This window comes from Dunckerocampus dactyliophorus, chromosome 7 (genome assembly GCF_027744805.1).
Source record: "Dunckerocampus dactyliophorus isolate RoL2022-P2 chromosome 7, RoL_Ddac_1.1, whole genome shotgun sequence".
Taxonomy (NCBI): domain Eukaryota; kingdom Metazoa; phylum Chordata; class Actinopteri; order Syngnathiformes; family Syngnathidae; genus Dunckerocampus; species Dunckerocampus dactyliophorus.
Genome location: NC_072825.1, coordinates 10,338,368 through 10,352,127, shown reverse-complemented (window position 1 = coordinate 10,352,127; position 13,760 = coordinate 10,338,368). Strand labels below are relative to the sequence as shown.

At 40.0% G+C, this 13,760-nt stretch overlaps 1 protein-coding gene across 4 annotated transcripts in view; it reads right to left on the bottom strand.

Annotated features, from left to right (window-relative positions):
• vegfaa (vascular endothelial growth factor Aa) overlaps nucleotides 1-13,162 on the bottom strand; it is a 38,016-nt gene extending 24,854 nt beyond the window's left edge. Inside the window, exons 1-7 of one of the 4 annotated variants that reach the window (XM_054782357.1) lie at nucleotides 12,498-13,162; nucleotides 11,299-11,341; nucleotides 7,666-7,862; nucleotides 6,881-6,957; nucleotides 6,766-6,798; nucleotides 4,603-4,734; nucleotides 402-2,537 (exon numbers count right to left, since the gene is read on the bottom strand). In XM_054782357.1, the coding sequence (XP_054638332.1) occupies nucleotides 2,516-2,537; nucleotides 4,603-4,734; nucleotides 6,766-6,798; nucleotides 6,881-6,957; nucleotides 7,666-7,862; nucleotides 11,299-11,341; nucleotides 12,498-12,566 (573 nt within the window). In that variant the 5' untranslated portion in view covers nucleotides 12,567-13,162 and the 3' untranslated portion in view covers nucleotides 402-2,515. Of the gene's footprint in view, nucleotides 1-401; nucleotides 2,538-4,597; nucleotides 4,735-6,761; nucleotides 6,799-6,880; nucleotides 6,958-7,665; nucleotides 7,863-11,298; nucleotides 11,342-12,497 lie in introns of those variants that run through there. The other 3 variants (XM_054782358.1, XM_054782359.1, XM_054782360.1) reach the window with 3 other exon arrangements.
• Between the last annotated feature and the right edge of the window lie 598 nt (nucleotides 13,163-13,760).

The following is a 13,760-nucleotide window of genomic DNA, read 5'->3' as shown; positions in this document are numbered from 1 at the left end:
ATGCAAGTTAAAGTTTTTGGGCTTTTGTGGCAATCTTGAGCTTTAAAAGTTCTTTGTTTCAGAGACAGGTTGATGAAACAAATTAATGGCGGGGCTGTTTTGCTTGTGGGAACTTTTGGGCAAATTTCCAGGTATTTTACTGCTCTAAATGACAGCAGTTTAGCATGTTAAGCAAGACCAAATATGCAATCTGAAGCCAAGGTAATGAATGTACATCAAGTACATTCTTATCTTATCTATGTTATTACAGATTATTTTCATATGTTGCAAAACACAACATATTACTCTAATATGTTGTGAAGTCTGCCAATTATAAGATTACCAGAAACGTCCGAGCACAGCAACAACGGAACAAAAACCCAAACAATATATTTTAAAAATAAATATGTTTAATACACTAGAAACAACAAAAATAACTATTAATATTGTAAAAGAATGTACAGCAGAAATAAATATATTAATGTGAAAATATACTACAAAAATTTTGTGGCTGTACAAATTCAACAACAATTTGTCATTTAAATACAAAGAGAATGTTCTCATCAAATGAGGACTTTAAGAGGCGTAGGCGACCCAGCTGTCTGTCTTTTAGTGAACTCTCTCTCTCAGGACTTTAGTGTGAGGGTTGTAATATCAGGGTTTACTGCAGGCTCACATGACTGATAAAGGACAGTTTTGCAACTGGCACAAAGTTGTGGAAAAATCTATGTACTTCAGCAGCTTTTGCGAAGTTATTTTTTCTGTCTTTAAGAATAAATCTGCAATATTTGTCTTTTGAGATATATGTACTGTATATGAGATAACACAGTTTTCTGTATCAGGTCACTGCTGGACATCCAAGTGTTCTTAATTGGAGCCTGTGCTGTCTCTTCTGATACATTGAGTCTCAAAGGGTAACAGTTTAAATGTGCATTTGTGTTTCCTCCTGATTAAAATACAATGCAAAACTCAGCATTCACAATTCTGTTTGTCAGAGAAGCCAGAGTAAGTAAACTGCCAATTCACCACCCTCAGACTAAAGACCTTAATCCGATTGGACAGTCCTCACTAAATTAGGTCCGAGCTGAGCAGCAGCAGCAACAGCAGCTGCAGCAGCAGCAGCAGCGAGACTCCTTCCGTCCTGCTTATGACGTGTCTGCGGGCAAACGAGTGCAAAACCACATGCCCGGGTCCAAAATGAAGCGCACCTGTTCTGGTGCATCATTCGCACATGCTGATGACTGGGTTTCTCTTGGTCAACATGCCCACCGTGACCCCCTCTCTTCCCTCGCCGGCTGGTAAGTAACACAGCTTTAGTTCAAACCAGGAATGTCAAAGCGTTGTCTTCAGTCCTTTTCCTTCACAAAAAGGCATCCGCAGTCAAACATGTTCAATTTCAAACCACATTGAAATTGAGGACCAACAAAATCAAATCACTGTAACACTGCATATAAATATTATAATACAGAATACTGAACACGTTCTATAAATTAAATGTAATCTATTTGACAAAAGGGATATCAAGTAAGCACATACAAACCATTCCTGAAATGCTCTGTTGTGGAAGGATGACTGTTTCTTTGGAACACAAACAAAGCCATTCATATATAACGGTTTGGGGGTTTCTTGAGTCACTAATCATTGTCATATATACCTACAACAACATCCCTTTCGCCTGGTCTCAAGACATTTAGTGAAATTAACACAATATTTTAAAAAATACAAATAAACTCTGTGCACAGAAAATATATTTTCCAACTCAGGAAGAGTGGCGTGATGAAGGCAGGACCAGATAAGTAGTGGTTCGATACCTTTAACCCTGACAAAGCTTTGACTTTCAAACATGGAGATAAGCCCGAATCTTTAGCAAATGTACTTAATTGGCAAAATTTTGGTTTGGTTCTTGCCATCGTCACTGAACTTCCATTTGGGAAGAAGGTCACATTATTCGTCACCACAACACGTACACCTGTGTCAGCACTTGTGTCAGATTTGAGTTCTCACATTAAGTGAAGTCACTTCCTAACTTCTCAACCTGCCGTACAGTTCAAGTGCTGCAGGTTTCTCATCCTTATCGTCCACCAGTCCCCTTTTAAGGCCCTTCAGTTCGGCTTTGCTGCATTCATGGATTCAATTATGGTCACCAATTACTCCTTAAAGTGAGGCATACGTCGGGTTCATATCCACAGCAGACAAGCATCCAGTGAAGTGTCAAATAAAATAATTTCTCCTCAATTGTATCCTCGCGCAGTCTTCCGCTTGTTCAACACTTCCCATTCACACGCGGCAGCGCAGTCGTTCGGTTTTAAATAGTAGCAGCAATACAAATTGTTGTCGTACTTAAGAGTGTATGTACACATATACTATATGAATAGTGTTAGGCGGAAAACTGGCTGTGGCAGGATCAGGATCCAGAATGTCCGGTCTTGCATTGTCATAGAGTGTCTTGCAGGGAATGCATCCTCAGATTTCAAAGTGCTGTGCCGAAAATAATTCCTTCATAACAGTGTTATAACAGTGTCTGCATCTCCTGGTCTCATCTCCTCGGTTTGTCACATCTGTGGAGGACAAGACGGAAGTTTGTTTAAGCAATGAGTGAGCACTACGTTGTTTGTTTTGTAGTTTTAACCAATGAACACACCACGCCATGCAGAACCATATTTAGCAACAGGGCCAAGACAAAAAAAAAAAAGAAATGGCAAGTGAAGGAGGAGTAGGGGTGTAGCTTTTATGGCTTTCTACATTTCTGTACGTCAAACGTAGATGTTCAGCTTAAGCCTCATGTTATGTATATAGTGATTATGTTTAATGTGCAGCGGAGTTAAGCTGTTGAGGCTTAAAGCTGGAACTGGAAGTTGGAGTAATCTAACTTCCTAATTAGAATCATTTCACCGGTCATTCCACCCAGACGTGTGTGGCTCTCTAAATCCAGAGCAGTGTGGGAGGCCCAGGGGGCTCAGGGGTCACGGAAGTGATTAGGTCACGGGAGGTCATGTCGCCTTGTTAACTAGAGGCAGCAGTCGTGTCGCTTCTCTTTTTGGGGCGTGTGCTACACAGAGGCAACGGGATGCGTTTAACTCGGCTGCATTTATATAGACTCAGTCATGAGCAAGAAACATGAGTAAGCAGCACACAGCATGGACACCATCGATGCATTCAGCTAAGTGGAATTAGATTGGAAGCTTGGTGAACTCGCTTACCGGTAACTTGCTTGTCGGACTTTAATTTAGCCTGTTTAGCCTCTCAGGTATGCTCTTTATGCTATTGGGTAGCTCAATGTTAAAGTGTTACGTTGATGCACCGGACACCTATTCAGCTTGTTTTTGTGTGTGCTATTGCCCTTCCAGATGAAAAGGTCTGCTCTTAAATGCCACTGATATTCTGTATATGTTATTTTTCCTCTTCGTGACACATTTTTTGACTGATGCGACTTATACTCTGGAGCAACTTGTAGTCTGGAAGTCTGATTAAAATCTTAACCCAACTGTATATTTAGCAATTTATTTACCTTTTTTGGTCTTCTTTTTTTGGGGCCATTTTTACAATGGTCCCGTTTTTTACTTTTTAAAACAGGTCTCACAGTGGAAATTTTAGAAACTCCCCGAGTTAATGCTAGTCGAATAAAGGGCTGGGTTTGTGCATTTGTTTGCTAATAATAATTATATATGCAGTAATCCCTCGTTATAGCGGTTAATTGGTTGCAGACTTGACCTTAGAGCATAAAAACCAGTTTACAACCTCCAAAATACAGTTTTGAACATTACAGTATTAGAGCCCTCTAGACATGAAATAACAGCCCTATAGTCACCTTGACACTATTATTACTATTACTCAATATAGGAGACATAATAAGAGAAAATGAGACATATAAGGCACAAATAAAACATACTACAAACTACCACGTCAGCACTGGGAAAGTTCATTGTTCTTCCGATTTTTGGACAGTACATCCTGCCGTGGATGTTGTCTCATCAATGTAACATTACTGACACCTAGTGACCACACAGCATCTTTGAATGCGTATTTTGAATGCCTTATATTTGAATTTTTCTTTATTTAGCCATTTTTATGCTTGAAAATGCTTAATTTAGTCACAAAATATGCAACAATTTCCTTGAATGGACTGGACTGGCTGCAATGTTGTTATTTGGCAGAAGCAGTCCAATACTGTAAAGGTTTCCCCCACCATGGGTTTCAACCCATTTTAAATGTCTTTGGAGTCTTTGATGGAAGGTGAAATGGAAAAGTCCATGCAGATTACAGAAGATTGTACAGGAATTATCTTCTGCTACTTGACATAAGGAAGAAAAATGTTGAAATGAAAAATAGTGAAAGTGATGGATACAATATGTGATCACGCAGAATACGAATGTCAAGTTGCATGTAAATGCATTTCACAAGGGATGCTAAACAACCAGAGTTACTGTTACGTGCAAGTCACAAAAGCGTTTGAAAAGACGCAGCAGCGCAAGTGCTCCGAACTAGGAAAATGCAACATTCACATACAGCACAACATCAACATCAAGGGAAAGGCATGCGTTTCTCAACAGGAAATCCATCTATGCTGGAAGTGTAGGGATTCAAGGCACGCTGTTTATCGTAATGCGTATATGGTAAACAAACCTGCAAGTTCTTTCGTTTAACTCAAGCTGCCTGGACTTGCAGTCTAATTGTGTGAATTTGCAGGAGCATTTACAGGTGAGAGGGTCCTGCACAAACAAGCGCTTCCTTCTCTCTGAACAAGGCGCACAGTGGCTGCAAGGGAAGCATAAAGGGAGAGACAAAAGAGAGAGAGATCTAAGCTATAGAGCGAATTGTGCAGAAAGGGCAGACAGACACTCATGCAAAATGCTTAATCCCGCTTTCTTCTCACATCCCAACCCACCCCTCATTATCTCATCACCAGTTTTGTTGAGTGAAGAAAATGTATGCTTTATGACTATTCCTTTGAATTAAATCAATGCAAATCGACAAATAATAACATATGATGTAAACAAACTGGAGCCAATCGAATAACATTAACTTTAACGCTACTTTAAAGCTGAGCTAGACATTTACACTGCTCTCATATGACAGAAGGTCACAATCAAGGCAAAAAAGGACACTAAAATATATATCTCTGACCGGCTTTATGAAACAATGCTTTGCCTCATTGGACTAAATAAGCAACTAAGCAATCCAAAGCAGACCTTATCGGTGAGGCTGTCAAGGCTACAGCAGTCTACCACATTGTTTTAACTTCCATTTATTTAACAGTTGACTGCTGCCTATGAAGACGACTATCACTGGGAGCAAAAGAAGACACGACAGAAGATAAAAATGTCCTCAGACAGCAGCAATTATCAGTGTAGGACAAAACACATCCAACATCAAATACAACAGAAAATTTTGATGTAGAAAATAAAGGAAATTTTCAAAATGGTAAAAACAAAGGTTTGGTCAGATAAACCTTCCTTCTGTCAGAGACTCTGGAGCACATACAGGCAAAGTTGGCTGAGCTAAATCAATAAAATCAAGTAGAAACTAATCAACCAGCAGTGCACGTGCCTTCTCATTTAGTCTCCTCATTAGCAGGCTGGAATATTGATCCAAACAATGAAGGTGAATCAGGATGCATGTCACTTTGATTGATGAACGCGCAACACTGTAATCTTCACAGCACAGCCGCAGCCTAACAGCGGACTATGCACAACAACGGGCAAACCTCCAACACGACAGGGTGAAGCTAAGGTGATTTCAGCCCCACGACAAACGCATGTGACTTTGCTAATATATCATCTCTCCCCTGCTGCCAATACATTCACTTTCAAGCTGCGAAGGTACAGTCACACACTGCTCTTATCTACTTGAGCAACCTGACCTACTTTTAGGTGTGAACGATGCCTTTGTTTTTTAACTGCGCAAGCTATGAAGACAACACAAAGTGAATAGCATTTGGTTAATGTGTGCACACTGCTGCTTAAAAGCTCAAGCAATTGATTGTGGGATGATAGCGGAGCTATGTAAAGACACAGTGCTTTGTGTCGAGTCATGTAACCAAGAGAGTTCCTTTCGCCCTCTTATTTGCGCCACTAAAAATAAAAATAGGTTAACGGCGTGACACCTGTTGCTACGATTAGACTGGGGAGGTAGCCGGGGGTTAGATTTGTGCAACTGGAGTCAGACAGCAGAGGGGTGGGCTGCAGACTATGCCTCCGTCACTCCAACTGCTTCAGCCACACCATCAAATACTAACACCGGCATAAAAAAAGAGTCCAATATATCTTGGTGGAATACAGTATTGAAGGCTGTGTTCATATTTGATGTGCTGTACTTGTCTGGATTAACATTTAAAAAAAATGGTGGGCACATTTTGGGTGTTTTTTGTTTCACATTTTTGCAGCGTTCACACACACGAGTTAACTGAACGTAACCAAATGTGTGAGCACAATTTAGGTGTACACCTGTGAGCCTGGCCTGGGTTGTAGTGTGTGGAATGGACATGCTCCTTTTTGGTCAAGCACAATACTGTACCTCACAAATGTGTCTGGATATGTTGACGAAACAATCCCAACGGAAAACTATCAAAATGAAAGGTCGGGTTTAAATCTGAATTACTTGTGTAATTGTGTGACAATATGCAAGATGGCAATCTATAGCCAAACTACATGACACATTGGGAAAGGTATGTGCCTCTGCTGGCTCCACAATGCCCAGCGCAAGTAATCCGAGCAAAATCACTAACCACTGATGCACCCCACACCCTCACAATACCAACAAGAAAAAAAAGATATACAACGTACTTACTATTCTGTCTTTGCTTGAACTTCAGGCTTTAACCTAAAGTCAAAATATATATTTGATATGAATTTATTTCGATTTTGCATGTAAATGACAGTTCAACTGAATGAAAATCTCTCACCTGCAATCACACTTTTGATGCTCTGTGAAGCTTAACTGGATTTTATGTTGTATTACCATTGTTCTCAACTGCATTACCTTGAAGGGAAACAGAGGACATGGCAAAAAAAAAAAAAAAGTTCAATTGAATGACATCGATGAAACTTTTCCCTTGGAAAACCAAAGCCCTCATCACCCTCTACTCAAAACATGAGAATGTTTGTGCATTTGTGCAACAGGATGGTCCATTCCTGTTAGTATTTAACTGTCATGCATGCCAAAGTGCAAGCATGTTCAAAGGCCAGGAGACATTCTCTCATTCATTAGGATGGGAAAGTGTCTGCAAGCTTTTGGCTGGTAGTGCATATGATTGTGAACATTGTGAATATATTTTGCCGCGTGGACAGTTACAAAAGAATTGATCAAATGATACTCAAACACAAAAACGATAATCATCAAATAGTACCGCAGGTATGAGAAAAACCGACCCATGTACTTATTTATGCGTCTTTATCCACAATAGGCAATAGGCATGGTCTGCATGTCGAATCCAGTGCTGGCACCGAGTCTGGAATGGATTGCTAGTATCGGACTGCCGATATCGGCGATTTTAGATGCAAGTTGATTTCATCCGATACTCATTTTTGCGCTGATATCAGACTAATATCGTATCGGGACACCCCAAAAATTAACCCTCAACACACTTTAAGAACAAAAATGTTTATCCTTGAATAAATACTGTGCATAGATCCGTGACATTCCATATAAGCTATAAAAATATATTGTTTGCAACCATCCTGAACTCACCTGCAGTGTAACATTGCGGGTTTCAATTGGTACGCACTCCATCGCCTCATCAGTGCAGCAGCCTCCGCACCGAGTGAGGACCACGCAGGAAGGTATGTAGGTGTGTTCTGTGTCTTCTGGATACTCCTGGGAGATATCCACAAGCACCTCTCTTGGCTGGCACCGACTCTTATTGATGACCTCTGTGAGTTGGATAACTGAAAAGAGGAGAATGTTTTTGGTCGTTTTAATTACTATGCACGATATTTTAGCGGTGCCTAATATAGCACAACATGCACATTTACCAGCTCATTAACCAAGGTCACAGTTAACTCTGCTAATTTAAATTACTATTTGATTGGGAAATGTTGCTCCTTAATGGGGCGGGGGGCTGTGTTTTGCTGCCTCTTTTGATTTATGGCCAATTTCAAGTCCATCATGTGCCATTAATCATGTATGTCTAAATCCACGGGAAGAGGACCAACAGTCTGTAAATACTGTATAATTGCACCAGTGCGGCTGTGTGCATATGCTGTATGTTGGACAAACACATTTACAACCTGCAAGCTTCAGTGGAACAACACTGACGAAAAACGTGTGTGAGCAGTCAGGTTGTAGCTCTTAGTTGGCCAGTGCAGTGTGCCCACTTAAATTGTTCGCTTTGACGTTCCACTAGTCAGTTACTTGGCTTGTGTGCAGTCAGAATTGAGAAAAGAAGTGGAGCCTGAAAAACAACAAAAATGTACAGGGCTCAAAAGTAAAACGTAACGGACACATACATTTATTTATAATAATAATAGTAAATGAAGGAAGATTTCGTTCCAATGGTGGTTATTGTTCCCTCAGCATAGTTTGAAGATTGTTTTCCTTTCGAGCAAAGACATGAATCAAAGTTCCAAGGTTGGTTAAAGGTCTGATTTGGTACTTTGGAGTCGCCATAAAAGTGGTGACTCAATGTGCAGCAAAAAAGAAGACGGAGATCACTAGAGATGTCATATTTGGCGCAAGATTGTGTGAGTCTGATGCAGGCAGTCGCTCAGTCAATACATCAGCAATCAGCCTTGGTTCAATGCCACAGGCTTGTTTGTTTGACAGTGGCACTGTTGTGTTCAGGCCAAGGTTGGACCATGTGGACGGTGATGGATGTCGACACAGATTGGCTGCTGCAGACATCATTTTAGAGCACATACATGCACAGGGCCGTGTGATTGCTAGTGGCGTTAACTGCTGTCCAAGAGCACAGAAGTGGCAGAGTTCATGCTACTGTCACACCACATGTCAGACCGAGATAAGAACAGTAATTAGGTTTTTGTGGCTTGGCTATGGTTCTGGAGCTGTTATGTGATTGGAGAACATGTGATTACCTAATTGGAGGTAGTGGTTCTCTTTTGGTTTAATTTTTACACAAGACACTGATGCAACCCTTCTGTTTCCATTCTGGGCTTGGGATCGGCAGTAGAGACCTTCCAATAGATGGGTGTTGGAAATCAAACCTGTGCCATGTTGATAAAATGCGGTACCACCACACTAACAGTGAGCTAATTGGTACTTTTATTGCAGAACGTCACTGATATAGTGATTTGACCCGTGCAGCCAATCAATTTTAGTGACTTCTATAATTAGGATCTCAAGGGTATCTCATGTATACGTCATGAAAATATAAATAAAAATGGAAAACTCATTGGCACACATTTAAGTCTCTGGCATTAGTCCAGAAGCTCAGCCAACACATAGGTGGGCTTAAAGGGTCACATGTCCGAGATGACCCCTGGCGCCGCAGCGCCTGAGGTGAGGCTGTTCTGACCAACCAGGGGTCATGAGTTTGCTAAGGATCACTGAGAACTTAGTCTGAGGGACTGCTGGATGGATTATTCACGGCTGCAAAGGGGATGGAATGGAAAAACAGGGAGGGACCTCTCATGCTACATTTCTACTATTGGACCAAACATTTAACAAGTTTTACACAAAATTTTTACAACTCCACCACTACCACATCAAGGAAGCATATATATCAGTTGTTGGACTTTTGTATTTGTAACTTTAACCTTCCTACTACACTAAATGGAGCGTATTCATAGACATACTTCTGGATATACATAACCATCCAAGTTTGCATCAAAACAATTGTTCCTCCGGCTGTTTTGAAGTCACACCATTTGGTTTAGACCAGGCGTGTCCAATTTTTTTCCACGGCGAACCACTTACTGAAAAATGAATGGATCCGAGGGCCATTTTGATATTTTGTAAAGTACATGATAAGAGGTTCTATATATTTCAAGAAAAAAACTGCATCTCAGCTTTGTGATCTAAGTGAAAAGGCAGTATGAAGTTAGGTCCATGGCCTTTTTTCCCCCCATTTTGGCTGTGTTTCTTTTCCAAAGATGGCAACTTTCTTCATAAATAATCTTTAACATTTTCTTCATGTAACATGACTTTATTTCTATAATATTTTGACTTTATTCCCATATTATTATAACTATTCCCAACCTGATTTTCTATAAATTACGACTTTAGTTTTTGGTTGTTTCTCAAATTAAAACGTAAAAAAAATTACATACAGGTATATTTTTTAAATAATTCAACACTTTCCTAGTAAAATACAATTTTTCCTCATAATATTCTGAGTTTATTCTTGTAAAATTGCGCTTTTTTTTTCTCTCGGAAGAATACAACTTTGTTCTCTTAATAGTTTGCCTTTATTTTCGTAAAGTTACAGTTGCTTTTGTCATTTCTGCTGATGTTTCCGCCCCCAAGTATTTATATTTTGTTCTTGTAAATTTTTTTCTCATAATTTTGACTTTATTCCCATAATATTTGGACTTACTCGCATCAAAATTATTCAAAATTATTCATCGTTTTGTTTTGTTTTTTTCACAATATTATGACTTAAAAAAAAATCTTTAATATTTAAAATTTATGTTGTTAAAATGACATTATTTTTTTCTCGTACTATTACAGCATTATTATTATTATTACACAGCCGAAAAATTATTATTTTATTATTTCAATTTTTTTCCATTTCAATTTTTTTTCTATTTCCTTTTTTTTATTTTTAGCATGTGCCACGGGCCAATAAAAAAAAAACAGTCATGGGCCTCAAATGGCCCCCAGGCCGCACTTTGGACACCCCGTGGTTTAGACCAACATTAGAACAGGATTTGATACTTTAACCTCTCAAACCTTTTTTCTGAAAATGACATAATCAAATAAATAACATCTACATGGTCTGCATGGATGATCTTGGCTTGGGCCAAATTTGTCGCATTAGTCTTTCGTTTTAATTCACGACGCTGATTTTTAACTGATGTTCGCCAATTGAAGTGTTTGTGGTTTGGATTGTCTTCGGTTTTCCTAAAATTGCTTTTGTTGACCTTTTAGCTGACGTTCTTCAGGTTATGTAGATGTACAGTATGTGTATATTGATGCAAGCGTTGCGTAGCAGTTACCATAGCAACACAGGCACGACCCAGCAGCCCCAGTTCAGGAGAGGTTTTAACAGGGTAAAATAACACACGTGGACCCATGTAAGTACTGTGTGACACCAAATAACACATTTTAGCACAAATTATGCATAGCCAATATGTATATTTCTCACACTGCTCATCACAAAGAAAAGCAAACTCACAGCATTTAAAAAATCTATACGGCACTTACCCTCATTTTTACTCTTATCCACTCCCTTCTTAATGCTGGCAGTCTGCAAGAAAAGCACATTGGCATTTTATTCCTGACACTTCTGCAAGTCATGCATAATCGACTCAGTATAAAATACTTCTTTAAAACAAATTGTAGAACATTAAGAGAGATTGGGAAGGTGAGTCGTCATTCTGATGGCTTGTGTAATAACGTGATTAGTAGCCTACAGTATGAATTCGAAATGAGCTGTGTAATGTTGTCGAAGCGCAAAATGCGTTTCCGGTGCGCTCTCGTTCTCCATTCAAGCGGGTTTTGTTCACATGTGCAGAGTGACGAGGCGGTATCATCCGTTGACCTCATGTGGCTGCTGCAATTGGCCAAGATATTGCGTGAGAAAGCGGTTCTGCCTGTGTGTGGGGAATGCGGTGGGAAGGAGGTGGGCTTCATGCAGGGAGAAACCGAGCCCCAGTCTCCACATATTCATGATCACCGTGAGAAAAAAAATAGACCAGGGCTGAACTTTTGGGGAGCTAAGAGGGCTCGAGTTGGTAATCCACAATCTTACACTGAACTCCTTTCAACAGTTGTGCAAGATGGAATCTATAAAGGGACTTATTTCATTTTTATTTAATTGGTCGTTCTAGCACTTGTGGGTTGCATATGTAAATTTATAAATTTAAACACGAGTTGCTTTTTTGAAAGTAAACTGCCATGTTTTTTGTTTCTTTTTAATATCGCGCAAGTTATTTATAAGAGGAAATGATGCCACCTGATGGGTACAGTAACGAAGGACTATAAGCCCGCCACCATTGATTGCATCATTTCTACTTACGGTACAAATCAAACGCTTTTTCGTACTATAAATGTAATCAAATACTTCTTATTGGTAGTATGTACGTTGGTTGTCTTGTGACCTTGCACAACATTTGTTTAAAGTGAAGTCAAGCAGTTCAAGGGTGTCCAAAGTGCAGCCCTTTCAATGGCTCGCTGCATATTCTGAAAATTAATGAATTATTAATAAGACATTTATTAGATATTACACTAATAACTATTTGCTGTGTCACCTTTAATATATTTTGTTCAGATATCTTAGTATACATTCACCTATATACTCTTTAATGCAGAAATTGTATCGATTTTCATGTATGTTTGGACACCCCTGAAGTAGTTATTCATCAGTTCATTTCAGAAATAGAAACTCAATGTCCAAAACTCACCTTTACGGTGGAAAGGTGAAGAACCGCTGCCAAAAGAATTTGTAGTACCAAACTAACAACAAAGTTCATGATTGTAACCCCAGCAGAGTCTAGTAATCCCAGAGGTCCTTTAAAATGACAATAAAAGTAAATTTGGGGGAAAAAAATGTGCTGACGATCAAAGGAAGAGAACGTTTAAAAAAAACCGCGGCAAATCTTGGCTATAGTGAAAGCGAATCCATATCTTCCACGCGCATGTGGCACGTTCACGGACAGTTTTCTTCAGGAAATGTTACCATCCAACAGGCATCGTTGATCCCAAGGCACTGGGACGAGGTCTGCAATCCGCACCGGACCAGGTCGAGCTTCAACAGACGTTCTACTAAAATGTTCTCAAGCCAGGCAGGGACCGGCGGATCAGCTCGGGAACTTTACTCGCTGGATGTCTTTTAAAGGTGTGCGTGTGTGTGGCTGGTAAGAGCAACGTCAGCCAGGAAAATGTGATCCAATTTTCCCCCTTTCGTCTTCACGCCTTTCTGTGTCACGCTGTTTCTTCTTCAATGGCCACCCCTGTCTACGCTTGTTTTCTATGCTTGTTTCGATAGTAAACAGACGGCAGGTTGTCACCGGCTGGGCTCAGCGCTCTGTCTGCTGTTGGCTTTAGAGCTGCGTTGTCATTCCTTATTAAAGGTGCCTGAGCAACTGTGGAGGAGGGGCAACACAGAGCAGCCAATTGCAGAACGCTATTTCTTCACTGTCGAACCAAGGTTCCCAGAGAGGGGTGCGTGTACCCACAGGGGTACGCCAATTATTATAGCTGGTACATGAATAAAAAGAAAAACATTGGCAACTAACACTCACAATTACGGGCGCAAGGAGAACGGAGCCGAAAAGAGCAACACTAAGTTGTTATTATATGAACAAATACATTTTGAGTGTTTTAATCTTGAAGATTTCATTTACATCGGTGTTCCAATCCCCGCACAGTGCAGCGCAGCGGACGAAAATGAGGCTTTATCTCTGGTTGTAGGCATTTTCGTCATGCGTTATCATGATTGTTAAACGTCCCCCCTCAATTTGGTCATAAATTAATATGCAACCTTAAACCATAGCAGCTGTGAGCGGACAAAAAATGTGAAGCTCAAATTCAAGCCATTCAGACAGAAGGATGCCAACAGCAAACCGAAATAAAAGATATGTACGATGAGCCCTTATCTATTTATCAGTGCTCATGTGAAACGTCATCAAAATGTGACCATGCATGACCCAGAATTACTATAAAAT